Here is a 27820-nt window from a genome sequence, read left to right as displayed (position 1 = left end):
TTTCAATGACTGGAATCATCTCATCGGAGTTAGCTTCGAACCAGTCGTTCATGTTTCTAGCTCTTCTTCCAAACACCGACAAGGCCGTGTTGTAAACTGTATCCCTCAGATGTTGCCATTTGGATGTCACATCGGCATCCCCAGGGCCGCTGCGCAGATTTTCCTGGAGGGTCTCTCTGAACTTTTCAGCTTTCTCCGAGTTTGCTGTCTTTCTGGCATCAATGCGGGGCCATCCAGCAGGTTTAGAGCGGTACAGATTCTTGGGTCTCAGCTTGAGCTTGGAGCAAACTAGCGAGTGATCTGTATCACAGTCAGCACTATGATAGCTGCGTGTCAGAAGGACGTTTTTGAGGTTATTACGCCTAGTGATGACCACGTCTACTTGATGCCAGTGTTTCGAGCGTGGGTGTCTCCACTACACTCTGTGCTGTGGCTTCATTTGGAAGAATGTGTTTGTGATGCACAGATTGTGGTACGTGCACAGTTCAAGGAGGCGCTGTCCATTGTCATTCATTTTTCCCACACCAAAGTGTCCTAAGCAGGGAGGCCATGAGGCCCAATCAGCTCCAACTCTTGCATTGAAGTCACCCAAGATGTACAGTTGTTCACGAACAGGTATTTGTGCTACAGCAGCACTAAGCACGTCACAGAACGTGTCTTTTACTTCTGGCGTGGCGTACAGGGTTGGAGCATAAACGCTCATCAGGTGGACGGGACTGGTGCAAGTTTGAAGCGTGATCCGAAGAAGTCTTTCTGATCTGCCCATGACTAATTCCACCATTTGTAGAAGGGTGTTTCTGACAGCAAAGCCAACACCATGCTCTCTGGGTTCTTCTTGGGCTTTACCCTGCCAGAAGAAGGTGTAGTCCTTTTCCTTTAGAGATCCCAAATCTGCGAGTCGCTTCTCTTGCAGTGCAGCGATATCAACTCGGAGCCTCTTCAGTTCCTTGTTGATGACAGCGGTCTTTCGGGTGTCACTGATGGCCTGAAGATCTTCAGTCAAGCCGGTCAGCATGGTCCGCACATTCCAGCAAGCAAGCTTAAATTGTTGATGTTCTTATTGGTTTGCCTGGTGCCCAAATTTCAGTCATTTGTCAGGTTCAGGAACCTTAAGCCTCACGCACCCAGCGAGGCAGGTGAACTGTGGCGGGGCAGTACCCTATTGGCTGGGGGCTGCCCAGCTTGAGGCAGGAGGTGACTGTCCAGTGAGATGCGAGGATCTCTCCCACTGTCAAAGGCAACCCCGGCGCTCGTTCTCTATGCCAATTGAGCAAGAGCTTATAACCCGTATCTGTTGTCTCCCGTGTTGATGCAACGCTGTTCAGTGACGCCGGAGTACCTCTCTGGGCGCGAGCCTGGTCACTTATTATGGAGACTCTGGGCTGCCCAGACACCGGTGTCCCCCTCTCGGCTTTACTGATATAGTCCAAAGGAGAGGATAACTTCCATGTCTGGTACCAGCTCAGCTGCAGGAGTTGCCGGGACAGTGCCAGAAGTTGACACCGAACCGCCTTCGGACTCCACTCCGGATTTTCTGTCAGGGTTTACTCCCTTAGCCTTGCTCCTTTCCAGGATAACCCACAAGGCAGTGGGGTGTGGAGAATGTGGTTAAGGATCCCACTACTTCATACAAGTCAAGATATAATTTGAACTGTTTAACAGTTGTGTCCCTTAATACTCTGATGTGGGGTGCCTTTTACACTATTTTTTCTGCGAGAGCACAAACACTCCTGGCCTACTCACAGACAGGCACCAGTATGTAACTGAGTTACATACTAAGTAACTAATTCCCAACTGAGTTATACTAGTGTTCTAGCCAGCCACTCCTGAATTATATTTCAGAGTGACAAGGAGATTTCTAGTCCCAGACTTGTCCCCAGAAATGGGTGTCTTGTATTGCCCTGTTCTTTTCTTCTGGACAAAACAAGCTCACAAGTCTATTTGATTACTAGATAATGAGGTGCACAAATCTTGTTATCCCAAGTTCCCAATCACTGTCATCCAAGCGTGTTTAGATAGAACAGAACAAGTCTCAACTACAGGAAGATTTTAAGTAATTACAAATAATTAAACTCAAGAGTCACAATTGGTTACAAAGAAATTAAAAAAAAATGCAAACTAATGCCTCACCTAACAAATTGAGTGAATTTAAAGTAAAAGGGTTTCTCTCACCACATGCCTAGAGCAGTCTTACAGGATTTCTTCCAGCCAGGACCCCTCTCCCAGTCTAATACCCCCTTTATTGTCCTTCATTCATTAGAGACATTGCCAGTAGAGATGAAGGGAGAGATTTAAGGTCTTTGTTGATCATTTCTCTCTCTCTTCCCCCTTTGAAAAACTGCAGCTGAAGTTCAGGAAAAAAATTCCCTTGGCCCAGGTGAAAAATTCTTACTCACAAGCTTCTTCCCGTTGAAGGATGACTGCTTAACCAGGATCTGATGAAGTGGGCCTTTCCCACAAAAGCTGATCACTGAATAAACTTTTCGGTTAGATGTTAAAGTGCTACATTTCTGCTGCTTTGTTTTGTTGGAGTACAGACTAACATGGCTACCTCTCTGTTACAGCTTAACCAGGTCATAGTCCCACTGGTTATGCTGACACCTGGCAGAGATGCTGGTCAATCTTTTGTCTCTGGAAAACTGGCTTGCAGTAGGGGTAATAAGGTTATTTTTATTTCACCGCTGATCTTAACACTGGTGTGACTGCGAGAGGAATACTGTGTCTAGTTCTGGTGCTCAGAATTCAAGCACGATGGTGATAAATTAGAGAGGACTCAGAAGAGCCATGAAAATGACTAAGTGACAAGCAAATCTGCCTTACAGTGACAAAGACAAGGAGGTCAATATTTAGCCTAATAAGAGACGGTTAAGGGGTGTCAATTTCTATAAAGTACCTACAATGAGAATTAGTATTTGATAATAGACTTAACTTTAGCAGAGAAATGGCCTCAAGCTGAAGCTAGAGAAATTCAAACATCAGATAATCTTTTTTCCCCTTCTCTATCTCCAAACTGTGGGGTAATTCACAACCGGAACAATTTAGCAGGGCCCGTGGTGGAGTTCCCATCGCTGAATTGTTTCTGTAGGATGGAAATTTCTGAGGCAGGTTATGGTAAACGGTGTCCAGACTTTGTTCCAACAGTTAAATTAAATATAGACACTTTTTTAAACCATCTGCTCTAGAAATTCTTTTGGGAAGCTTTCTAACCTGTGTTACACAGGAGGCAGATGGTCACATCTTTTCTAGCTTTGAAAACTGTGAAGGGCAGTCAAAACAGACTCCAGCTCATTAAACTACAGTTTGTTGTACTTCCTGCCTGTCCAATGCTGCAAAAGACTGACGAGATCTGGATGAAAAGATGTTTAAATGTAAATAACAGACAATTTTTAATTGTTTTCAGTCTTTGTACACAGCTGTAAGTAGTACACAATCTGCAATTTTAGCTTTAACTATCTTGTAGTGTCTGAATTGGTAAATGACACAGCAGAATACCTTCACTGTCATCAGCAACACTTGGACTTCCTTGTTCCCAGCACTCAGTGAAAACACATCAGAAAGCAAACAAAACCACATTCAACACAGTCGTAGGATCTTGGGTGTGGAGCTTCACCTTCAAGGACATGCTCCCTGCTCTTCTAACCCTCCTCCCAAGCACATGAGCCAGACCAAAGATAACTCCTTGCTCAACAGATCGTGCAGTACCCATGCCCTGTCACAGATATTCTTTAGCATACAAATTACTCCATGCCAGCAGCAACAGGCAAAAGTGTGTTATAGGTCAGCCTGACCATTTATCACATTTAAACAAGCTCTACTTTTTTCAAAGGGTTTTTGCAAAGAGCTTGAAAAGTTCCATTTTAATAAAGTTAAAGAATTTTCTATTTCTCCGCTCCCCAAAACAGACACGAAAGGAGCAAGCTAAGGAAGTGAGGTAAGTCAGAGATCCAGTTTTAGGGTCTCCTATCTCAATACATCCTGGAGAGAACCCCCAAACACTGCATACAGCACTGGGGAGTTGGAATTCCCTTTCTTTCTCACCATCAGCTGAGGACACCTCTCTTCTAGAGTCTGAAGAAGAGCTCTGTGTAAGCTCAAGCTTGCCTCCTTGACACTCCAATATTCTTGTACCAACGTGGCTACACCACCACATATTACTTGTGCCAATTTCTTTTGAAAAGTTAATAAGGTTTAATCAGCAACAAATGAAGTGACAGGGAACAAAGAAAGCTGAGTAACCCAATGGATTACAACTTTTCTTCTCTGTAGCTTCATTCTGTTGCAGGGGTGGGGAAGTCCTAGCCTGTGGTCCAGATCCAGACCCCAGAGCTCGCGGATGCCTTCTGCAGAGCCCATAGTCTCAGAGGGGATGACCCATGGGCTCTTACAGGGCAGGAAGGGGCTCTGCGTGTCACTGCTGCTCCTCACTGTTCCCCCAGCTGTGGAAAGGGGAGAGGGAGTGGCAGCGGCAGCCCTGCCTGGAGGCAGACATCTGCAACAAACCGTCATCACACTAAAGGCACTGCTCTGTATGCAAGCCTGTCTGGCCAGTTTGGCAACCATGAAATCTGAACGCTAACCCCACAAAACCAGTGTAGAGCAGAAATCCTCTAGCCCTTTTATCTTTAACTGTTACTGCTACTGCATTCTTTGGAGTACTTGTGGCAGCAACAGAGATCTTTTCTGATAAACACATTTATCAGTACTGAAGTTGCTCCATTTTGAGTAACCAGGCTGAAGCGGTCTCAGCAAATAGGTCATTACTGTTTAGCTACTGACAATGGGAGAAACTTTCATACTTAAAAATGTTGCTTAAAGGCTGATCCCGCCTTAGAATAGTTAGAATCAGAAATGGGGGAGGAGATTTCGTTTTCTTTTTTTAAGTCCAATTCAGTCATTTAAAAATTTTTTGGAACGTTACCTTCAAACAGTAACAGCAAAGCATCTGCTTTTGCTTTTTCCAGTGCAGCAAAAGAAGGTATTTGAGTGAATAAAAAAAATTTTTCAAAAGAGTCAACAAGTCAGATTTTTAATTTGGCCGTGTTTTTAATATAAACTTATTTAAAATTAAATTTCACTTACAATTTATATTAAGAAAGCTAGTTGGAGTTATAAACAAGCAGAATATCTTATTTTCCTCCTTCAAAACATGAACTAAAACTGGGTGGAAGGACGAGATCTACTAGTTCTAATTTCCTGAATGACACTGACCAGAAACAATTATTGCAATTCACCATCTACAGAGAATATTTACTTTGTCCACTAAATCAATTTTAAATACAACACATGCATGAACTTTTCTTAAGATAATTTCAGTCAACTAATAAAACATGCTGATTTTGTGAATTTTCACGGAATTCCTATTTCCAGCAAAACAGATCTTGAGGCAGATCACAAGAAATGCATCATTCACCAGTTTCTAACATAAGGCAAAATGTAAAATAAATCATCTGACTCAATGAAAGGTAAGATACCCAAGCTTCAGAGAGTGTAGACCAGGGGTCAGCAACCTGTGGCTCCATAGCCACATACAGCTCTTTAAGGAGCTGCTGCTTTAACAACGTCCGCAATGAAAACGGAATTTAATTTTTTTTTGTTTGAGAGGCGGCAGCCTCCAGAGCTGCAGTTGGAGTCAGCAGCGGCAGGGAGCCCTGGAAGAGGCAGCCGGCAGGGCTCCACTGCCGGAGCCATGATGAGAAGCTGGACGCCAGCGGGGTGGGAGGAAGGTGCACAGCACAGCAGTGGAGAAGGAGATCAGGAATCCAGCTCCCTCCCCAGCAGCATGCTGCCCACCAGTCAATGCTAAGAGCTGTGGACGGGCACCACCCAACTGTGCCATGGAGACGGGGAAGAAAGCAGCCAGCTCACCCCTGGCCATGGCCAGCATTGTTTCCTCCACTCCCAGACCGGAGGGGGGTGCTTGTCCTCCTCTGGCTCCTGCCCCGCTCCCGCCAGCCCAGCCAGCACTTCTCAGCTGCTGCAGCCCACTCCAAGCACTGCACTCAGCAGATGCAGACAGGGAGAGAGCAGGTGGTTCCACTCCAGCCCTGGCAGACAGCCACAGGGGGAAGAGAGGCAGCCACTCTTCCACCAGCTGTTTTCTCCCCCTTCCCTGCTGCCGCTGCCAACTCAGAAGCACCCACCCGCAGCACCCAGTGCTAGCCTGCACTGCAAGGGGGGCACGGTGGGCACTGTCCCCAGGCCGCCTCCTCGTACCTCAGCATCTGGGGGATTTGGGCAGCACGCAGAGCATCTGCAGCAGGTAACTCCTGGGAATGGAGTGGGGGGGACAGGTCTGAGGAGAAAGGGGTAATTGGTTGGGGATGGGGGTGCAGATTTGGGTGGTGAGGCACGTGGAGCCTGGAGATGGGGTAACAACTTTCTAACTGATACAAACATTGTGTGCACTTAAAATGGAGTCAGAAAGTAGTTTGATTACTTATTAAGGACTGTCTCAGGTTCACATGCATTCCGGCTCTTGACATATTGATTTTGTAACTTAATTTGAAAAAAATAGCTCTTCGTGCTATTTCAGTTGCAGACCCAGGGTGTAGACAGATATAGTATAAGCTCCTGATTTGCAAAAAGCAGAATGAAATTCAGTAAACTGAGCACTCGAGCAGCCAGCCAGGAGGAATTCGAATGCCACCAAGCTGATTAGCAGAGCAAACATGCCCTGGTGCACAAAACATTTCTTTTGTACATGCATGAAAAAAATTAGAGGGAACATTAGTCATGTTTAGCCTAAAGGTCATATTTAGTTAAAAACAGGATAAGAATCTCTTTCTTTAGGAAATTTATTTAAAAATACAAATGTAAAACAAGATTAAAATTCATTATTTTTGAGGTTTCCACTTATTTTAAGCTCCAACCCAGAACCTAGGCAAGTTCACAAGATGTACTAGCTGCACCCTGTACTCCCTCCCCCCACCTGCTAATCTAGAGTGACAAACAAGCCTGCATAGGCTGAAAGAGGAGGGCGTGTGTCGCCCATGGCTGGAGGACTCAGGCAGCTGACTCTCAGAGGGCACAGACAAGGGTTCCTCGCACTAAGGGCCAAAGCAACCCCAGCACTAGCAAGACCCCATGACCATGGTGTGGCCAGGAGGCAGGACCCAAGTGAAAACAGTTAAAGGATGTTAATTACTTAACTGATTAAGAACTACATTAGTTTTAACCACTATAGAAATATGACTGCTCACATTATGATTTTTGTTTTCTGCCTGAAAGCTGATAATAAAAAGGGAAGAAGGATTCTTTCGAACATGGGGTTTACTTTCGAAAGAGCAGGGTCTACACTGGTTTTCTTCTTTCGAAAGAAGTTCTTTTGAAATATGCAAATGAGGCGCCAGATATGCAAATCTGCACAGCATTTGCATTTTCAATTTCCCTCACGTGCATACCTCTTCCGAAAGAGAAATTCAAGTGTAGACACAGCCGTAGCGCTGGCTCACTGATCGTGCCAATTCTAACTTCAGAAAAGCCAGCGAAAATAAACCAAATTAACTCCACCCAACTCACTCAAGTCTCGGCAACTTCAGGTCCTGTAGACTGTGGCAGAGATGCCACAGACCACAAGGGTTTTTTTGGGTGGGCTGAGATGGGTCATGCTAGCAGTAAGGGAGTTCTGACATGTAGGATGCAAGTATATTTTACTTGCGAGACAGAACAGGTTTGCATTCATCCAGTACAGACAGCATCTCTACAGCTCACTTTTGCAAGTGCAGTTAGGGAGGAAGCCTTATGTTCACAAAATCTTTCATAATGACTCAGATACGAACATTGTCACTTCTGCAATTGTCCCCGCGCTCTTCCAAAGGATGAAACCAAGGCTAGTCAACTTTCCAAGCAGCACATTTTATCTGTAAACCAAAAATATATATTGTGAAGAAAGCAGGAGATAGTCATAAAATAATCTATCATATGAATAGCCAGTTGATTGTGAGTGGGTGTCTGCCACATGTGGCTCTGTAAGACTCCAGGAACATACACACTGTGCATTGTTAACCTCAATCACAAAGCCCCAACTCATAATATAGGTATGCAGTGTTCCGATATGTGAGACAGTCTCAGGATATTTGAGAGCCAAGCTGGGTGAGATGAGATCTTTTATTAGACAAATTCAGTTGGCAAGAGACATGTTTAAGCCTACATACACCTCTTCTGAAGCTCAAAAGCTTGTCGTGCACCCCAGCAGAAGTTGGTCCAATTAAAGATACTATATTACCCACCTGTCTATATCATACAAAAGTCAGCCTCTTAGAAGCTGTGGATTAGAAGAGACAAGGAGACAGAGGGTCTGCAGGAAAGCAGGCTGCAACTCAGGCCCCAGGAGAATGAGAATACTACAGTTGAACTCAGGCCCACTACATGAGTGGGGCAAACGCTAAGACAACGCATGCTTAGGTTTTCGTTATTTTTAAATCATTTGCTCCCTGGTGTTCCTAAGGATAAATAAATCATTCTCTGATTTCAGCAAGCTGTTCTCTCACTGAATTGTCATACTGGCCACCAGTTCCTGCAGAGAAGTTTACAGCATTTCCAAACCCACTCACGCCTCACGACAGCTAGCAGTCAGCAGATGATGTATCCCAGTAATGATAGCTTGGAACCGTCACTCTAGTCCAGGATGCCACCTGATACACTGGGGTTTGACAGAGCCTCTGCCGATCCATCAGCCTGGATTTCTTGCTTTGCTGCATTATGCTCTCTGGCCTCTTGCAGCACACCCAGGTAGAACCACACCCAGCTGCTGAAATACACTGAAGTCAGCTCCGTGTGACAGAACACATGAATGCTGGGTGAGCACACCCCTTTTTGGAGGTAAACCTAAACAATGTCTTGTGCTGCACAGAGAACTAAAGAGTGCAAGCTTGTAAAAATTCACCCTCTCCCTCAATGTGGCGAGGCATGCACATGCACAGGTTTGCCCTGCCCCTCCCCAGATATGAGCTGCCAAAAACCCTTCTAACCCAAGACCATCAACTTCCCACATTTCAGTCTTCGTTCCCCTGGTGTTTCCAGGCGCATGGCTGCAGGGAGATCAGGGTGTCCCATGAGATCACTGTCCCTCTTCTATACCTACGTCTCCCTTGCTGGAAAGCTCTTTTGCTTGACCTAGGTCAAAGGGTTCCCTTTTGTGTAGTGCTATCTCCAAGAGGCTTCTCCTGTACTCAGTTCCTGGGGTAATTTTTGTGCTTATGTGGCTCTATAAGGCATTAACCTTATTTGGATTTTTTCCTGTTGTACCTGGAAGGCTGCTTGTGGATGTTTTGAACCTCACAATGTGTTTCATTAACATACTGAGCCAAACACCATAACCTCACACACAACATGTATACACCAACCAACAAGATATTAATGTTTAGCAGGCTTTTACAAAGATACCTCATAAAACATCTCTCTTTTGGCAGTCACTCAATAATGACTAGGATGTCTTCACGCCATCCTCTTCTTTGTTAGTCCGCTGATCACTGGAATCACAAGACATCCTTTGTACAAAACACATCCTAATTACACAACACTGAGGCACCAGGGCATGATACCTGCCTTTCAGTCTAATGTGGGATGAACTGTGGTATTTCACTTGGAGAGAAGTGCAGTTGTAGGCTTGTCACTTGGAAAGTGCACATATGGTGAACAAAAGGCCAAAGACATAGATCACGCCTCAAAACATAATGCACATATGTGCCTTTAAAGAATTGTGCCACTTTGCTTCAGTATCCTTAAGCCAACTTTGTGAAGTTCATTTCTAGGAGTCTCCTCCTCTAAAATGCCTTCAAATTTACAAAGCACACTCACATTATCCTTCCAGGGAGGGCAGCAAAACCTAACAGAAACATCTCCAAACCTGGATATGGCCTTTCCCTGTGGCTACACTGAAGTCATGATGTTGAACACAGCTGGATTTAAAAATCCTTTCAAGTTTGGTTTGTATTACAGTTACCAGTTTGCATGAGATGTAACTGCCAAGAACACTAACCTACTGCAGCTTCCTAACAGCCACAACACCCACAGACTGAAAGATTTTGGAAAGTGTGCCAGAAACCACGGGGAGGGTGCATGGAGAAGCTGAGTGGCTCTTTCCTTGCTCTCAAATGATGCCAGATTAGGCAAGACACTGTAGATGTAGTTCAGCAAAGCTTTGCTTTTGAACAGTAATTGTGTAATCCATAAGAGGTAATGTTTACTCCTGTCTCTAGACAAACTTAAGAGACACTTCAGATGACCCCAGATGGAAGAGGAAGCGGGAAAACCAAGGGAAGCACTCTTAGAGCAACTGCTGTACTTTTAGTTGTTGTAAAAAGTAACATTAAAACACATTAAGCAGCAATTTTCTAATCAAGTTTTTATTTATTCAGTTCCAGTAATGCACAGTCCAAAAAATCCCCAAAAAACAAAAACAAAAAACCAAACCCTTCAGTGAACTGACTCCTTTTGTACCAGTAGCCCTACAGAACCAGCCCAGCTATTAGGGAGTGGGACAGAATCTGTTAGTATTGGTCCCTCAGTTTTCACTGCAGGAAATAAATCTGCCCTTTGTTTACTTGTGTCGCCTCCCTGATGACAATACAGATATGAAAAGGGCAGAACTTGGACACAATTTTTATTAACAATTACGTACTAATTTCAAAGAGCACAGACAGTTTGAAATCCAAGATTAAATTTGCAGGGCTAGAACTTGTATTTTCTCTAAAACCCATGTTTATGGTGTCAGGCACACAAATATGCAACCCAATAATAAACGTAACTACTACTGTTATTGAAGTTTTACTGTTCAGATCAATACTTACGGGTCCTCATGCCAACAGAATAAAGTGAAATCTGCACTGTCTTTCTGTCAGTGTACTGAAAGAACAGAGCAGCAGCATTGACTTTGAATTGGCTAATTTGTAAGGTCAAGTATGATCTCAGACATTGACGTTAAAGCATGTGTGTTTTTACTAAACATGATGTTAAACACTGAACACAAGTATGGCATTAAAGATGCTCAAGGGAACAAAAAAAAAAAAAAAAAAAAAAATCATATGGGAGCTTCAACTCTCACTTTACAGAAACTTTACCTGATATAAACAATTCTCTAGTGAGGCATTAAATTGAACCTACCATTTCATGAGGAAGTCAGTGATGAAGAGCGTAAGTCTGCTGCTACTGAATTCTCCCTCATTGGCTTCAAAACATCCAGGATTCCAATCCGTATATTTTTAAACATGTCACATTTATGGGTTTTTTCCTCATTAACAATATAAGAGCCAGCAGGGTCACAGGAAACAATGCACAGAGAGATTAAGGATTAAACAAAAAACTATAAATTAAGAAACAAAACCTATTTCATTTAAGTTTTACTTGTATTTTAAAAGGAGGTCATGTCACTTCATGAAGAGCCAACATTAAGTTTAAACGTTTGAAACTACGAAAAAGTGATCCTAAGCAATTCCTTCTCCTGTCTCCCCAAAAAATAAGTAGTGCTGGCAGACAAAACATTTCACTTCATAGTTGACCATGGCACAGAAAAACCATAGTAGCAGCATTTCGGACATTTCTAACCCATACCAGATGAGCTTTGCTTTTACATATTACAAAGCCAACAGACATCACAACCAACGTTCCCTGTAATTTGTGCACTCAGGAGAGGTTCAAATGCCACCCAGCTGATTTGCAGAGTGCCCACAGCTGGGTTTTGTTTCTACTGGTGGTGCACAGCCACTCATGCCTTGGTACACATGAAAAATTATTCCACACATGGATGAAAAGATTAGAGGGACCACTGAAAACAACTAAACCATACACAGGCATGTTGGACGCAAAACGGCATTTACACAGGAATCAGGAAGAAGAGCTGGCAGTCCCATCTACTAAAAAAGTTAAATAGCTTTTAAGTTTGTTGAGTAAATACAGGAGTAATGAAGGAGCTAAGGGAAGTGATGCTTTGGGCAATAACTCAAGAAACCAGGGGTCATATCCCTGCTCCACCACAGACTTCTCTTGGCAATTCAGCCTCTGTCTGTACCTCAGCTCTTCAGTATCAAAACAGCACTTCCCTATCTCGCAAGGATGTCCAGAGAAGCAATAAATTAGACACTCTAATACGATACTAATGGGAATCGTATAAGTGCCTGAACTAGACAAAAACTGCAAGAGAGTCTGCGGGGTCTGTTTTGGGACCAGTTCTATTCACTATCTTCATCAACTGTTTAGATATTGGCAGAGGGAGTATGCTTATTAAGTTTGCAGATGGCACCAAGCTGGGAGCGGCTGCAACCGCTTTGAAGGGTAGAGTCAGAATTCAAAATGGAGAAATGGTCTGCGATAAACAGGATGAAGTTTCATAAGGACAAATGCAAAGTATTCCACTTCGGAAGGAATAATCAGCTTCATACATACAAAATGGGAAGAGACTGTCCAGGAAAGAGTACTGCAGAAAGGGATCTAGGGGTCATATGAACAACAAGCTAAATACGAGTCTGTTGCAAAAAAAAAAAGCATACATGATTCTGGGATATATTAACAGGAGTGTTGAGAGCAAGACACGAGAAGTCATTCTTATGCTCTACTCAGTGCTCATTAGGCCTCAATTGGAGTACTGTGTCCAGTCCTGGGCACCGCATGTCAAGAAAGCTGTGGCAAAATTGGAGAAGGTCCAGAAAAGAGCAACAAATACGATTAAAGGTCTAGAGAACATGAGCTATGAGAGAAGACTGAAAGAACTTGGCATCACAGAAACTTGGTGGGATAATACTCATGATTGGAATGTTGGTATTGAAGGGTACAGCCTGCTTAGGAAGGACAGACAGGGAAAGAAGGGAGGAGGTGTTGCCTTGTATATTAAAAATGTACACACTTGGACAGAGGTGGAGATGGATATAGGAGATGGATGGGTTGAAAGTCTCTGGGTTAGACTCAGAGGAGTAAAAAACAAGGATGAGGTCCTACTAGGTGTCTACTACAGGCCCCCTAGCCAGGCGGAAGAGGTGGATGAGGCTCTCTTTAAACAGCTAACAAAATCATCCAGGGCCCAGAATTTGGTGGTGATGGGGGACTTCAACTATCCACGTATATGTTGGGAAACTAATACAGCAGGGGAGAGACTGTCCAATAAATTCTTGGATTGCATTGCAGACAACTTTGTATTCCAAAAGGCTGAAAAAGCTACCGGGGGGAAGCTGTTCTAGATTTAATTTTAACAAATAGGGAGGAAATTATTGAGAATTTGAAAGTGGAAGGATGCTTGGGTGAAAGTGATCATGAAATCAGAGTTCACAATTCTAAGGAAGGTTAGAAGGGAAAACAGTACAATAGAGATAATGGATTTCACGAAGGCAGATTTTGGTAAACTCAGACAGCTGGTAGGTAAGGTCTGAAGCTAAACTGAGGGGAAAAACGGCTAAGGAGAGCTGGCAGTTTTTCAAAGGGACAACATTAAGGGCCCAAAAGCAAGCTATCCCGCTGAGTAGGAAAGATAGAAAACATGGCAAAAGACTGCCTTGGCTTAACCAGGAGATCTTGCATGATCTCAAACTAAAAAAGGAATTGTATAAGAAATGGAAACAAGGACAAATTACAAAGGATGAATATAGGCAAACAACACGAGCATGCAGGAGCAAGATTAGTAAGGCTAAGGCACAAAATGAGCTCAAGCTAGCTACAAGCATAAAGGGAAACAAGAAGGGTTTTTACAAATACATTGGTAACAAGAGGAAGACCAAGGAGAGGGTAGGGCCATTGGTCAGTGATGAGGGAGAAACAGTAACAGGGAATTTGGAAATGGCAGAGATGTTTAATGATTTCTTTGTTTCGGTCTTCAGAGAAATCTGAAGGAATGCCTGACATAGAGAATGCTAGTGAAAAAGGCGTAGGTTTAGAAGTTCAAATACAAAAAGAACAAATTAAAATTTACTTAGAAAAATTAGATGTCTGCAAATCACCAAGGCCTGATGAAATGCATCCTAGAATCCTCAAGGAGCTGATATAAGAGGTATCTGAGCCTTTAGCAATCATTTTTGGAAAAATCGAGGGAGACGGGAGAGATTCCAGAAGACTGGAAAAGGGCAAATATAGTACCCATTTATAAAAAGGGGAACAAGAATAACCCGGGAAACTACAGGCCAGTCAGCTTAACTTCTGTGCCAGGAAAGATAATGGAGAAGGTCATTAAAGAAATCATCTGCAAGCATTTGGAAGGTGGTAAGGTGATAGAGAACAGCCAGCATGGTTTTGTTAAAAACAGATCATGTCAAACCAATCTAATAGCTTTCTTTGATAGAATAACGAGCCTTGTGGATAAGGGAGAAGCGGTAGATGTGATATACCAAGACTTCAGCAAAGCATTTGACACGGTCTCACATAATATACTTATCAATAAACTACTCAAATACAACTTAGATGGGGTTACTATAAAGGTGAATGAACAACTGGCTGGATAACCATACCCAGAGAGTAGTTCTTAATGGTTTTCAATCCTGCTGGAAAAGTCTAACTTGTGGGGTTCCGCAGGGGTCTGTTTTAGGACCCGTTCTGTTCAATATCTTCATTAACGATTTAGATATTGACATAGAAAGTACACTTATTAAGTTTGCAGATGATACCAAGCTGGGAGGGGTTGCAACTGCTTTGGAGGACAGGGTCATAATTCAAAAGGATCTGGATAAACTGGAGAAATGGGCTGAGGTAAACAGGATGAAGTTTAATAAGGACAAATGCAAAGTGCTCCACTTAGGAAGGAACAATCAGTGTCACACTTACAGAATGGGAAAGGACTGCCTAGGAATGAGTACAGCAGAAAGGGATCTAGGGGTTATAGTGGACCACAAGCTAAATATGAGTCAACAGTGTGATGCTGTTGCAAAAAAAGCAAACATGATTCTAGGATGCATTAACAGGTGTGTTGTGAACAAGACACGAGAAGTCATTCTCCCGCTCTACTCTGCGCTGGTTAGGCCTCAGCTGGAGTATTGTGTCCAGTTCTGGGCACCGCAGTTCAGGAAGGATGTGGAGAAATTGGAGAGGGTCCAGAGGAGAGCAACGAGAATGATCAAAGGTCTAGAGAACATGACCTATGAAGGAAGGCTGAAAGAATTGGGCTTGTTTAGTTTGGAAAAAAAGAAGATTGAGGGGGGACATGATAGCAGTTTTCAGGTATCTAAAAGGGTGTCATAAGGCAGAGGGAGAGAATTTGTTCTTCCTTGCCTCTGAGGATAGAACAAGCAATGGACTGAAACTGCAGCAGGGGAGGTTCAGGTTGGACATTAGGAAAAAGTTCCTAACTGTCAGGGTGATCAAACACTGGAACGAATTGCCAAGGGAGGTGGTAGAATCTCCATCACTGGAGATATTTAAGAAGAGGTTAGATAGATGGCTTTCAGGGATGGTCTAGAAAGTGCTTGGTCCTGCCATGAGGGCAGGGGGCTGGACTCGACGGCCTCTCGAGTTCCCTTCCAGTCCTAATCTTCTATGATTCTATGATTCTTAACCGGGCTTGTTTAGTTTGAAAAAGACGACTTAGAAGGGACATGATAGCAGTTTTCAAGTACCCCAAAGAGGGTTACAAGAAAGAGGGAGAAAAATTGTTCTCCTTGGCCTCTGAGGATAGGACAAAGAGCAATGGGCATAAACTACAGCAAAGGAAGTTGGACTTTAGGAAAAGCTTCCTGTCAGGATGGTTAAACACTGAAATAATCTAGGAAAGTTGTGGAATCTCCACCACTCGAGATACTTAAGGGCAGGTTAGACATCTATCAGAGATATTCGAGACCACGGTTTCCCAAACTGGGGGGCGTGTGCAGAAATCCCAGAGAGGGGGTGCGAGGTGAGCTAGGCGCCCCCCCATCATTTACCCCCCACCCAAAGAAAGAGACGGCGTTTGCCTGTGGCTCTCAGCCTCTATCATTTTATGTCAGTGACCCGGTACAGACGCTATAAAAAGCAGACAGCTGGTGAAGACCCACATGCAAAGGTGAGGGAGCGTGGGCTGGCGGGGGGGAGTAGGAGGAGGAGAATGGGGTTAGACGGAGGGCTGGGTAAGTGGGATAGGGTAAAAATGGGGGGCTGGTGGTGGCTAGCTTTGGGGGGGGGAGGGGCTCAGGTGGGTGGCTCGCAGGGCATGCAAGGCTTGGGTGGCTGGTCAGCTTGCAAGACTCGTGGGGCTTGAGAGGCTGGCCATAGCATTGCAGGGCTCAGGTGGCTTGGGCTGGCGGACGGACAGTAGGCCCTGGTAGCGCGGGGTTCAGGTGGCTCAAGCTGGCAGGCGGCCCCGGTAGCGCAGGGCTTGGGGTAGCTTGGGTTAGTGATTGGTCAGCTGGCCCAGGCAGCGTGGGACTTGGGCAAGTGGCTGGCCAGGAACTGGGGAGGGCAGCTGGCCCTGGCAGCACAGGGCTTGAGCAGGCAGCTCCAGCAGCGCAGGTCTCAGGAGGGCGGTCAGCTGGCCAGCTGGGGCTGCACCAGGGACCCACAAGGGGACAAAAACAAAACACTATTTGTGCTTACTTTTAATATTAATTACAACTCAAATTTTTTGTTAAAAAGGAGGGTTGGATGACGGTAAAGAGAAGGTGGGGATGTGAGAGTGTCTCAAAAATCAAAAGGGGGGCGTGATGCCAAAAACTTTGGGAATCACTGGTCTAGACAGTCCTTGGTCCTGCTGTGAGGGCAAGGGATGAGACTCACTGACCTCTCGAGGCCCCTTATGGTTCTCGTGTCCTAGGATTCTACAACTCCCTTAACTAAGGATCGTGATCAAACCCGACATCTAGCATGATCCTTTTCTGATTTCTTGTGCACTACTAACATTTTAAAATCATACAAAAGCGTTATACTTCACTGACATTGTCACAAGAAAGTAGCCCTCTGCTGCTATATGCATGCCATGGCAGGCGAGGTAATCTTCCCCCCAGTTGGAGCAACATCGGTTGGTAAAAAAAGAAAAAAAATTAGAGCTCTTCTTTAGGTCTGTGTACTTCAAAGGTTTGTCCTTTGCCAACAGAACTTGGTCCGTAAACAGTTTTTCCCTCACCCGTCTTGTCCCCAATATCCTAGGACCTACATGGCTATGTCATATCAATGCCATAGCATTTATGAATAGCCTTGGGAATGTACGTTTTGGAAGGGATAATAATCTTGGAGAATATTCCATCACAATTACTATAGTTCCGATTGTATCCGAGGACTAATGTAGAATGCTGGAGCAGGTTCAGCAAAAGGCAACAAAAATGATTAAGGGGCTGGAGCACAAGACCTATGAGGAGAGCCTGAGGGATTTGGGCTTGTTTAGTTTACAGAAGAGAAGACTTAGAGGTGATTTAATAGCAGCCTTCAACTTCCTGAAGGGGAGCTCTAAAAAGAAGGTTGAGAAACTGTTCTCAGTGGTGACAGATGGCATAACAAAGAGTAAAGTTGGAGAGGAGAGGTGTAGGTTAGATATTAGGAAAAACTACTTCACCAGGAGGGTGGTGAAGCACTGGAATGCACTGCCTAGAGAGGTGGTGGATTCTCCATCCCTTAAGGTTTTTAACTCCCGGCTGGATCAGAAGGTAAAATTTCATTTCCTGCCAGTCATGAAAACTCTTCCCAAATATCTAAGTGTTTCTCTCCTGTTGTGGATCACCACGTGTAGTAAAGATTTTGTAGACTGGACTATTCATTCAGTAGTACTATTTTTGTGTAACTATTATAATATATTTGTCATAGTAGTACTATTGCTTGTGTGAAATTAAGTCTGCTTGCCATTCAGCAGATAACTGCTTCAGGGTGTCAGTGTTTCAAAAAGTTTAACACAGTCAGAGAAAAGCTATAACTATACAAAGAGGATTCTAAAATAAAAATGTGTTATGATAAAGTAAGTCCCATCTTTTAACCAATCCCAACACTTCCTCTTGACAAAAAGCACATAATTAATCATTGTACAGCGCGCCCGGGGGGGGGGGGGACGACGACACACGACAAAACAATGTGACAAGGAAATCACCCTAGATACCATGGTCACTTTTCAGTACAGAAACTTTTCCTTAGTATAGTGGCTTTCAACACAGCACAGTTGCCCAGTTTTAACAATCCATTAATGCAATGCTTTATATTTTGTTCCCAGTAAATTCCACTTAAAAAAAAAAAGACCAGCTACATAGGACAGGAGGGAGGGTGAAGGGGGGGCAAGGGGGAAGAAAGTTACTTACTACTTAAGTGGGTTGCCTGGAGGTCACTACAAATATCAAAGATGGGGAAACTGTCCTCGTAATACAACAAGAAGTCCTGTGGCACCTTATAGACTAAGATACGAAGTGGGTCTTTGCCCATGAAAGCTTATGCTCCAAAATATGTTAGTCTATAAGGTGCTACCGGTCTTCTTGTTGTTTTTGAAGATACAGACTAACACGGCTACCTCTCTGATACTTTCAAAACAAAAAGCAGTCAAGTAGCACTTTAAAGACTAGCAAAATAATTTATTAGGTGAGCGCTGTCCTTGAAATGCGCAAGGTAATTGCATATGCAGCCCAAAGCATTCCAGACATGCAGACCTGCATTCTAGAACAAAGAGACTAAACACCAGATTACAAAGGGAGACATCTGAATTGGAGTTCATTCTCCCTTTACACCTTGGTCTCAAAGATATCAACTACCTTACGCATTACAAGGACAACAAAAAGTCCTGTGGCACCTTAGACTTACTAGGCATCCTTCAGTCTACGTAGACCATGGATCTATAGACTAACAGATATTCTATAAGGTGCCACAGGACTTCTCGTTCTCGAAAATACAGACCAACACAGCTACCTCTCTGATACCTGTCATTACAAGGACAGTTTCCCCCATCTTTGAGATTTGTACTGCCCTCCGGCAACACTTGCAGTAAGGTATTTTCTTCCCCCTTTCCCTCCACTTCATCCATCTTCTTTCTGTCCTGTGTAGCTGATTCATCAGTTTTCATTTCATTTTCCCCCATCTCTGTTAAAAGTAAACTGACAAGACAAACGTTTATCAGAATTTTCCAGATCTGAAGAAGTTGGTCTGTCCCACAAAAGCTCATCACCTAATAAATTATTTTGTTAGTCTTTAAAGTGTTGCAGGACTGTTTTTTTTGTTTTGTTTTGTTTTGTTTTGTATAGACACAGACTCACATGGCTACCTCTTTGTGACTAAGCACAGAACACTGGGAGCCAGGACTGGTAGCAGTAAACAAACTCTATGAAACCAAGTATCAGAGAGGTAGCCAAGTTAGTCTATCTTCAAAAACAAGAAGTCCTGTGGCACCTTACGCTTATGCTCCAAAATATCCGTTAGTCTATGAGACCCAAGGAAACCTTGGACACACCCCTGTTAGGGGGACAGCCAGCAAACTAAAATCATACTGGACCACAGAGTGCCGGACAAGAGAGGTTCAACCTGTACGTAGTTACAATGTTAAAAATAATAAATAAAAAATACAGTCAGGACTCATGTTCAAACTTTCATTTCACCTTCTTCATCCACACAAGACACTCCATACAATCCCTGATTTTGAAAGAAACTGTCTTTCCTAACTGCCCTGAAATAGAACAGCAACAGCTGCACAACAGAATTTAAGTTATACCTAATTTCTATATTCTGTTAATTTCATATGCAGAAGAGGGACAAAGTTTGAGACTCTACCAATAACGGCTTGTTTGATTCCACTGTTGACTATCAATCTGCATCTTTTCCTCTTCCTTTCCCTCTCAGTTAAGCAACAGATGCTCTGACTCTGCAAACACTCATGTAAAGTTAAGCAGAGTCAAATATTAGCAGGATTGGGGCCTTTCCCTGTAACCTACACCCCACTACAATTTAGGAACACATTTTTCTTACAGGATTTGTTTCTCTGGAAAGATATTGAGCAGCATTGTTGGCTGATGTGAAGACCAGAGCTAGATAATTAAAAAAAACCACACACAAACACGGAAATATTTGCTACAAATACACTGAAAAAAGGAGGGGGACACCGTGGCTTCTGTTCCAAAAAGTGTTCCTGTTAAGAAGTCCTTATACTTAAAGTCTTAAGAACATGTGCAGCCCAACATCTCTCAGTAGGACGGAAGAAAGGAGATGGTTGTGCCACTGATGAAGTCCACACATGAACCAAAATTCGGGGGAGTGGTAAGCAAGGAAGAGGACAGATCATTGGTACTGATCCAGATTGCTTTCTTGATAAATTGGGCAAATGTGTATTTTAATATGGCTAAGTGTACATATTTAAGAATGCAGGTCATACTTAGAGGATGAGAGACTACCCTTGGAAGCCATCAAGCTGTAAGAGATTTGGGGTTATGGTGGATAACTATCACAGCATGAGATCCCAGCGTGACACCATGCCCAAAAGAGCTAATAAAACCCTCAAACACATAGATAGGGGATTCTCATGTAGGAGTATGGAGGTTATTTTACTTCTGACACTTGGCACTGGTGCAATAATTGCTGGAAAACTCTGTCCAGTTCCAATGCCCACAATTTGAGAAAGAGGTTAATAAACCGGACACAGTTCAGAGAAGAGCCAGAAGAATCACTAGAAAACACGTCTCATAGGGAGTCTGAAGAAGCACCATTTGTTTAGCATGACAAGAAGCTTGAGCATTGACTTGACTGCAGTCTGTAACATCTCCAAGGGAAACAAATAATCAAGAATGATGTCTTCATTTATCGGAAAAAGGTACACAATACTGCGGTTAGAAGCTGAAACTACACTAGCTCAAACTGCAGACAGAGCATAAAACGGTAATGGCGAGAGTAATCAACCACTCAACAATTTACAAAGGGTTGTAGTGGATTTTACAACACTATTTTTAAAATAAGGGTTGGATTTTTTTTCTTAAAGCTCTCATCTAGAAATTATTTTGGGAAAGCTCTTAGGCCTGTGTTGTATAGGCAGTCAGGGTAGATGATCACCATGGCCTCCTTTGGCCTGGCAGAAGAAGAGTTGTTTTAACTTGTGTGCAGTTCACCCAAGGTAAGTACACACAGTATCTTGAGATTCACTTTCCTTCTCTGCTTGCACAATTGGGTTGAAGGAGAGATACCCTCTTCAGCGCACAAATACTGGCTCTGCAGGTCACAGACAGCGATATATGTTGCGTTTGTTCCTCTCAGCCCCAGAACGTGTTTTTAAGGTATATAAATCTTCAATTCATTTCATCAGAAGTCAGTCATTCAGTTGTCTTTTACCCATGCCAAAAAGAATCCATATAGCCATAGTCTGTGTATTTGAAAACTACACCTTTCTTCTAAGAATTCAGAAGGCAAGAGAGATTTAATCTTCAGCAGACCTGGTCATATCCTGACACCCATGAGACCTCAATAATAAGCCTTTGGGGAATAGTTTTTCCTGGAACTGGAAACATCTAATTTTCATGGAAACAAAACATCTGTGACTCCCAAAGAAACAAACATTCTGCAGATTCAGTTACCTTGATTTTGTTTGTAATCAACTCACATTTTTATAAAGGCACTTTTTAAAAATTTCTGCACAAAATTAAATTAGATTCAGGGCACATTGCAGCTCACTGAAAGTTATCCTAAACAGGAGAAATGAGGAAGATCAAGCCACTCAAGTTTTCTATACAAACATAATATAGGGTAAACTCTTTTAGCTTAGATGCATGCCACATATTTAAACACAGTTGCCAGCAGTCCCAATATAAGAAATATAGTCTCAACACAAAAGACTGAAGTATTGGTGAAGTGTGGGATTCTGCAAGGGGGGTGGGAGGGGAAGGATAGCTCTGTGGTTTCAGCATTGCCTTCCTAAACCCAGAGTTGTGAGCTCAATCCTTGAGGAGGCCATTTAGGGATTGGTGCAAATAGATGTCAGGGATGGTGCTTTGTCCTGCCAAGAGAGCAGGGGACTGGACTTGATGACCTCCTGAGGTCCCTTCCAGGTTTAGGAGATGTGTATCTCCAATGGTATCATTTTGCTAACATCCTCATGCGTCACTCACAAAACTACAGGAGTACAGTTAACGTTTTTAAGAGGTAGACTTTTGTCTTGGTGCAAAGACTGCCACCACATTCAAGCACTGATCACATTACACCCCTACAGTGCATTGCATACTATGTAATTTTAGAAACCTGCATCCGTCCATCTGCGAGTCCATTTGTTCAAGAACTCCTCCTAAATATTAATCTTAGAGGGGTAGTCAGGTTAGTCTGTCGCTTCACAAAAAACAAGCAGTCCTGTAGCACCATAAAAGGCTAAAAATTTTATTCATTAGGTAATGAACTTGGGTGGGTAAGATCCACTTCAGATTATTTCTAACCCACCCACCACCGCAAAAATCTCTGAGCCTCCATTTCTGAGAGCCGGGGCAAAGGCAGCACACAAAGCCTCCCCCTGGGGTCTGAAGCAGACAGCTACATGAAGCAGGACACTGCTTAAGCAGTGTGGGGTAGCCTCACGCTGCTCTAAGCAGCTTCCTGCTGCATGCCGGAGGGTCCCAGCAGGGTGGTCCATAGACTGGATCTGGCCCACAGGCTGTATTGTGCCCTCCCCTGCAGGAATAAGTCAAAGGCAATTCCTATAACAGGGAGAAGCACCTACAGACAGAGGACAGTACATGGACCCACCTGTCCTTCCCCCGCAGGATCTGCTGCTGGACATGATGGCCACTTTCAAGAGTGATGCAGGGTGGAGGTGTCTGCCTTAACTCTACTACATCACTGCGTGTGACCTGCCTGAGGTAAGCAGGGCCTAGCCACAGCTTGCATTCTGAACCCCTTACCCAGCCCTGAACCCCCTTCTGCAACCAAACTCTCTCCCAGAGACTGCACTAAACCTGCGGGTGCACCTCATCTCCCTGCCCCAGGCTCAGCTCAGAGCCCTTTCTACACTCCAACTGCCTTGGCCCAAGACTACAGCCTGCACCCCAACCCCTGCCCCAGCCTAATGAAAGTGAGGGAGGGAGGTAGGGAGCAGGGCAGGACCAAGGGTGTTTGGGTTTGAGGAGGATCCTAGGTTGCACTTACATTCAGAAAGGGATCTCATGCTTTAAAAGGTTGGGAGATCACCATTCTCGGGGGACCCCACCTGAAAGAGACCCATTTAATATGATTCCCCATTTACACCAAACCTCTGTTAGCAAGGTTTTAACCATTTAATGCGCGCCTTTTTGGATTTGTGTCACTCCAGCTTCTTTACCAAAATGTCATTCCATACCAAGTCAAATTCCTCACTTAAGCACATTATATCAATGCTATTTAACATCAACCCAAGTTGCGTGCTCATCACAAAAGACATTTGGTAAGAGATATTCTCCATAAACCCATGCTCACTGGCATTAACTAGTCTCCTGGAATTGAGTCTCACATCTGCCATTCCATTATTTTGTCCATGACCTACATCAGACTAACACGGCTATACTTGCCCAGCCCAGGCCCTTTACCCTTTTTAAGTATTGGCACATTAGTTTGCTTGGAGTCCCCTGGAACCACCCAGTGCCCCACGACCTAGAGAAAAAATTATATTAACAGTCCTGAGAATGCTACAATCAGCTATTTTAGAAAGTTCTCAGGTGCAATTTATCTGGACTTGCTGACCTAACAATGCCTAGCTTTAGTTAAAACAAATACATTTTCCTGAGCTAATATAGGAATGAAAGGTCTTTCATTATCATGTGACACTACTACATTTTTGCCTGCAGTAATTTGAAAAATGAAGAACAGAAATATGTGTTGATACTTTTCTGATTATTATTGATAATTCTGCTATATACATGTAGTCGTGAACCAATACCTCTGGTAGAAATCCTTTTACCCTTCAGTGTACAAAACGAATGGATGAGTTTGCCCTTGGATTATCTATCCTAGGGGGCACAAACCCTCAGCATGGGTGCCAAGAGTGGCACACAAGCTGATTTTCATCAGCACATGAGGCAGGAGCTCAGCTCAGACCTGCTTCTCCTCCCCCACACAGCCAGGAACTTGCTTAAAGCCACTCAGTCTGTGGATTAACAAAAAAACAGCTAATGCTACCAACCACCACTAAAACCAGGGGCTGGCTACCAAAATAGCAAGAAGAGGCATTTTTTCCAATTTAGTGAAAAAACTCAGTAATTCAAGAGCCACAATTCATGTGAATACAAGAAAGACCTTAATAAATAACATCAAACCATACCTTTCGTAACACTGTTTTAAGAACAGCACGCACACAAAGTGATTTGTAATGTGATACATGTTTACTGCAGGATGTTCATAAACTTTTTACATATTCTATTTCCCTCACACTTCACATAGGTGTCTGTACCACTGTCTTCCTGACATTCACTTCCAAACCATCTCTCCCCTGGAGGACACAAGAGGGGGTTATGCAACATTTCAAGATCACATATTGTTTCCTATTTAGATATGAGTTGTTCATTGTTGGGCTTTTAGATGTTTGCTGTTTATCGAAAATAACCAGGAGGGGTATTTGGTTTGTTTTCTTCCCTTTGCAATTAGAGCACCAGGAGCCACAAAGTAGTCCTTAAAAATGCCATATGCGGCTTCAGAGTCACAGGTTGAAGACCCCTGACCTAAGCAGTAAAGCTCTGCATCTTTATTTATTTATTAATGAAGCTGTTATGAGTAGGACTATTAGAGACTGTAAATGTTATCACCAGCACTCGGACCATATGTAGAAGTCAAAAGCTCAAATTCTGGCACTCCACCTTGGAAGGGATGTTGACCCCTGATCTATCAAGTGGCACCTGCAGGGCTCATACAATTGTTCACAATAAATTCAAGTCCCAAAGATGCACAGACAGCTATGAGAGGGTAAAAGTCATTAACATTTTTTAAACTTTTACAAAAAGAAATATGGTCAGGCCCGGGGTCTCTTTCATATACACAGAAAGCTATCTAAACCTTCATAGCTGCCAGAATTAGATTTGATAACAGTATAGCTGGAACCGGATAAGAAAAGCTCAGTCCTGAACAAGCCTGATATGGCTCTATTTGACAAAGTAGCACTTTGAAGGAGCCTAAGTTTTATTCTAGTATTAAGAAGAGAACTTAATAGCCATGGGTCACAGACCAATGATCAATGATCTTGCCCAGTATCCTATAGCTGACAGCAGCCAGCATCTGAGGCATTATAGAGAATAAACAGAACAAAGCAGTTCAGTGAGCTACCCTCTGTCATCTAGTCCACTTCTGGCAGCTGGAGATCAAAAGACAACCTGAACCATCCTGATCACCTTGACTAATAGCCAGTGATGTACCTATCCTCTATGAACTTACCTAGTTCTTTGAACCCATTTTAGTTTTGCTCTTCCCAACATACCCTGGCAGAGACTTCCACAGGATGACCGTGCATTGTGTAAAGTACTTTTTTTGTTTAAACCGTGACCTATTAATGTTATGGGGTGATCCCTTGTTCTTGTGTTACGGGAACGAGTAAACAACACCTCCTAATTCACTTTCTTCACAGAAGTCAAGATTTTATAGATAGATAGGTATCAGTTATATCCCACCCTCAGTCATCTGTTTTCTAACATGAACAATCCCAGTCTTGTTAAACTCTCTTCATACAGAAGCCCCTCCATACTCCTAATCATGTTGTTACCCTTCGTTACCTCACTCTCAGAAAATCATCATCCAGCATAGTCTGTCAAGCTCTCGCATGGAAAACGCAAAAAAGGAAGACCTCAGACAACATGGAGAAGATTTACTGAGACTGAAGGACAACAACTGGGGTACTCCTGGAGCCAGACAGTTTTGTCCCAACACAGAGTGAAATGGAAAAGACTTGTAGATGACCTATGCTCCCACGCACAGTACAAGTGTTTAAGTTCAGTCAGTCAGTCCCAGGTTTCAAACTGACTCACTGATGTTAGACATTTACCCTCTTTATGATTCAGTCTCCCATTTACAAAATGTGAATAGTGAGGCTGTACTCATAGTGTGAATACTGAGAATTAAACCTAGACACCAGAGTCCTACTGTCCTGAGCTCTGCACAGGCGTAACATGAGGTCCGGCCTGACCTAAAGAACTTAGCCTAAGTCTTACTTAGATTGTTTGTGTACACTCAGACATTTAAGGTGCAGTTTCTGCTGTGGCCGCAATGCTGGGAGAGAGCTTTCCCAGTGCTCTGTAGAACCACAGCCATAAGGGGAGCAGCTAACAGTGCCGGCAGCATGACTGCCAGTGCGGAAGCCTGGTTCACACGGATGTTTCAAAAACTATAACTCGCTGCCCTAGAGGAGGAGAGGGAGATGGAGGGTGATTTTTCAAACCACTGAGCCAGAAAGTTACAACGCACTAAAGCAACAGTGCAGACTTGTCCTGTGTGCTTGTTTCCACTTGTTTTTCTCAGGCTAAGTGCTATCCCCACCCTCATCTTTCACTCAGTCCCTAGAGAGTACAGCTTCCAGCACACAAATATCTGTTTCCATCTGAATAGCCTCCTACCTTCAGAGACTAGTGTTAAGTATTCTCTGACACATATCAAGTTGTTGCTATTCATTGAAATCCTTTTATTTACACACAGACCTACCGTTCAGAGAAACCATCTCTCTAATTTAATCTGACACCAGCCAAGTGTGTACAACCTTTCAGTAAGACAGAGTTTGGTTTACTTTTGTGAACTATTAAGGCACTTCTAAATGACCATTGGCTCATCCACTGTGTCTGTGTAAGAGTTTAGCCTAAACCAGGCCCAGATAGAGTCAAATGAAGACAAGACCTCTCCAGAAACCATCCTCGGAATAAGAATTTGAGTTTAAGCTATCATCAGTTAAGGAGCAAGTACTGCCAGGACGAAGTACATAAAGCAGGTATATTTCTAATGAGAAACAGTCCCGAATTTATCCCACTACATGCCTGGTTTCTCTCACACACATTCAGCAAAAACTACAAGCCCAGACGGTAATTGCCCAAGACAAACTCTTGCAACAGCTCAGCTAGTGTTTGGAGAGAGAGAGAGAGAGAGACGCTCTGCTCAGCCCCAGAGACGCCTCTAACCCTGTCAGGCTACCCGAGCTGCCTGCCAGTCTGCTTCAGCCCTGCGAGCCCGACCTGGCGAAGAGCGTATGCACCTCGCTGCCCAAGGCCTCGCTCCAGGTCGGGGCGCTGGGGCCAAATGACCCGCCCAAAGCTGACCTCCGGGGACAGGCTCCCCCCCAGCGCAGCTGGTCCGGGCCCCCGCGGACGCAGCGCGCACCAGCAGTGGCCGCACTGCGGCCGGAGGGGGGAGCCCGCCAGACCCGTGGCAGCCGCAGGAAGGCCTCTGACCCGCCCCGGCGGCCTCCTGTCTCTCGGGTCAGCCTGGCTCCGGCCCCCTGCCCGCCTCTGCGCAGCTCCCGCCGCCCGGGCCCGGGCCCCACGCACCGTTCTGGCGGCCTCTGCCCAGGTCCTGCCCTTCTTCCTGCGGCCCCTCTCCCTCATGTCGCACGCGAGGGGGTGCAGCTGGTTCGCAGGGGCCCGGCCGAGATCCGTCCGCCCAGGCGCGGGGCCGCAGTGCTGGGGGGGGGAGGGGGGCGCGGAGAAGAGCGGCGGGCGGGCGGCCCTAGGTCCGAGCGCTCCAGGCTCCAGCTCCCCCTGCGGCCGCTGCTGCCATATTGGGAACCCACCGTACGGGAGCTACGGTCATGTGACCCCGCTCGCGTGACTCCACCTACTGCACTGGCCTCCGGAGGGGGAGGGAGGGGCCAGGAGACGAAAAGCCCCGCCCCGGCGAGAGCGCGAGCGCGAGCGCGCACAGCTTGCGCCGCGCCCCGCCCCGCCCCGCCCACAGCCCATCCCCCAAATGCCCTCCGAGGCCTTCCGCAACCGGCGCGCGCGAGGCGCCCTCCTCCGCCCTGCCACTCACCAGCGCCCCGCCCCCCGCTGCGGGCTCTGGCGGCGGCTTCGTC

At 44.5% G+C, this 27820-nt stretch overlaps 1 protein-coding gene and 1 long non-coding RNA gene across 2 annotated transcripts in view; one reads left to right on the top strand and one right to left on the bottom strand.

The window, feature by feature from the left end:
- ASXL2 (ASXL transcriptional regulator 2) overlaps positions 1 to 27564 on the bottom strand; it is a 221807-nt gene extending 194243 nt beyond the window's left edge. Inside the window, exon 1 of the mRNA XM_074991522.1 lies at positions 27297 to 27564. Coding sequence (XP_074847623.1) covers positions 27297 to 27353 — 57 coding nt within the window. The 5' untranslated portion in view covers positions 27354 to 27564. The remainder of the gene's footprint in view (positions 1 to 27296) is intronic.
- LOC142010665 (uncharacterized) lies at positions 6029 to 10325 on the top strand. The gene is made up of 3 exons (XR_012644860.1): positions 6029 to 6259; positions 8474 to 8820; positions 10200 to 10325. It is a non-coding gene; the product is annotated as an uncharacterized LOC142010665 (long non-coding RNA).
- Positions 27565 to 27820: the final 256 nt, after the last annotated feature.

Source organism: Carettochelys insculpta, chromosome 3 (assembly GCF_033958435.1).
Source record: "Carettochelys insculpta isolate YL-2023 chromosome 3, ASM3395843v1, whole genome shotgun sequence".
Lineage (NCBI taxonomy): Eukaryota > Metazoa > Chordata > Testudines > Carettochelyidae > Carettochelys > Carettochelys insculpta.
Note: the sequence above shows the minus strand (reverse complement) of the source record. Positions and strands in the feature narration are given on the sequence as shown.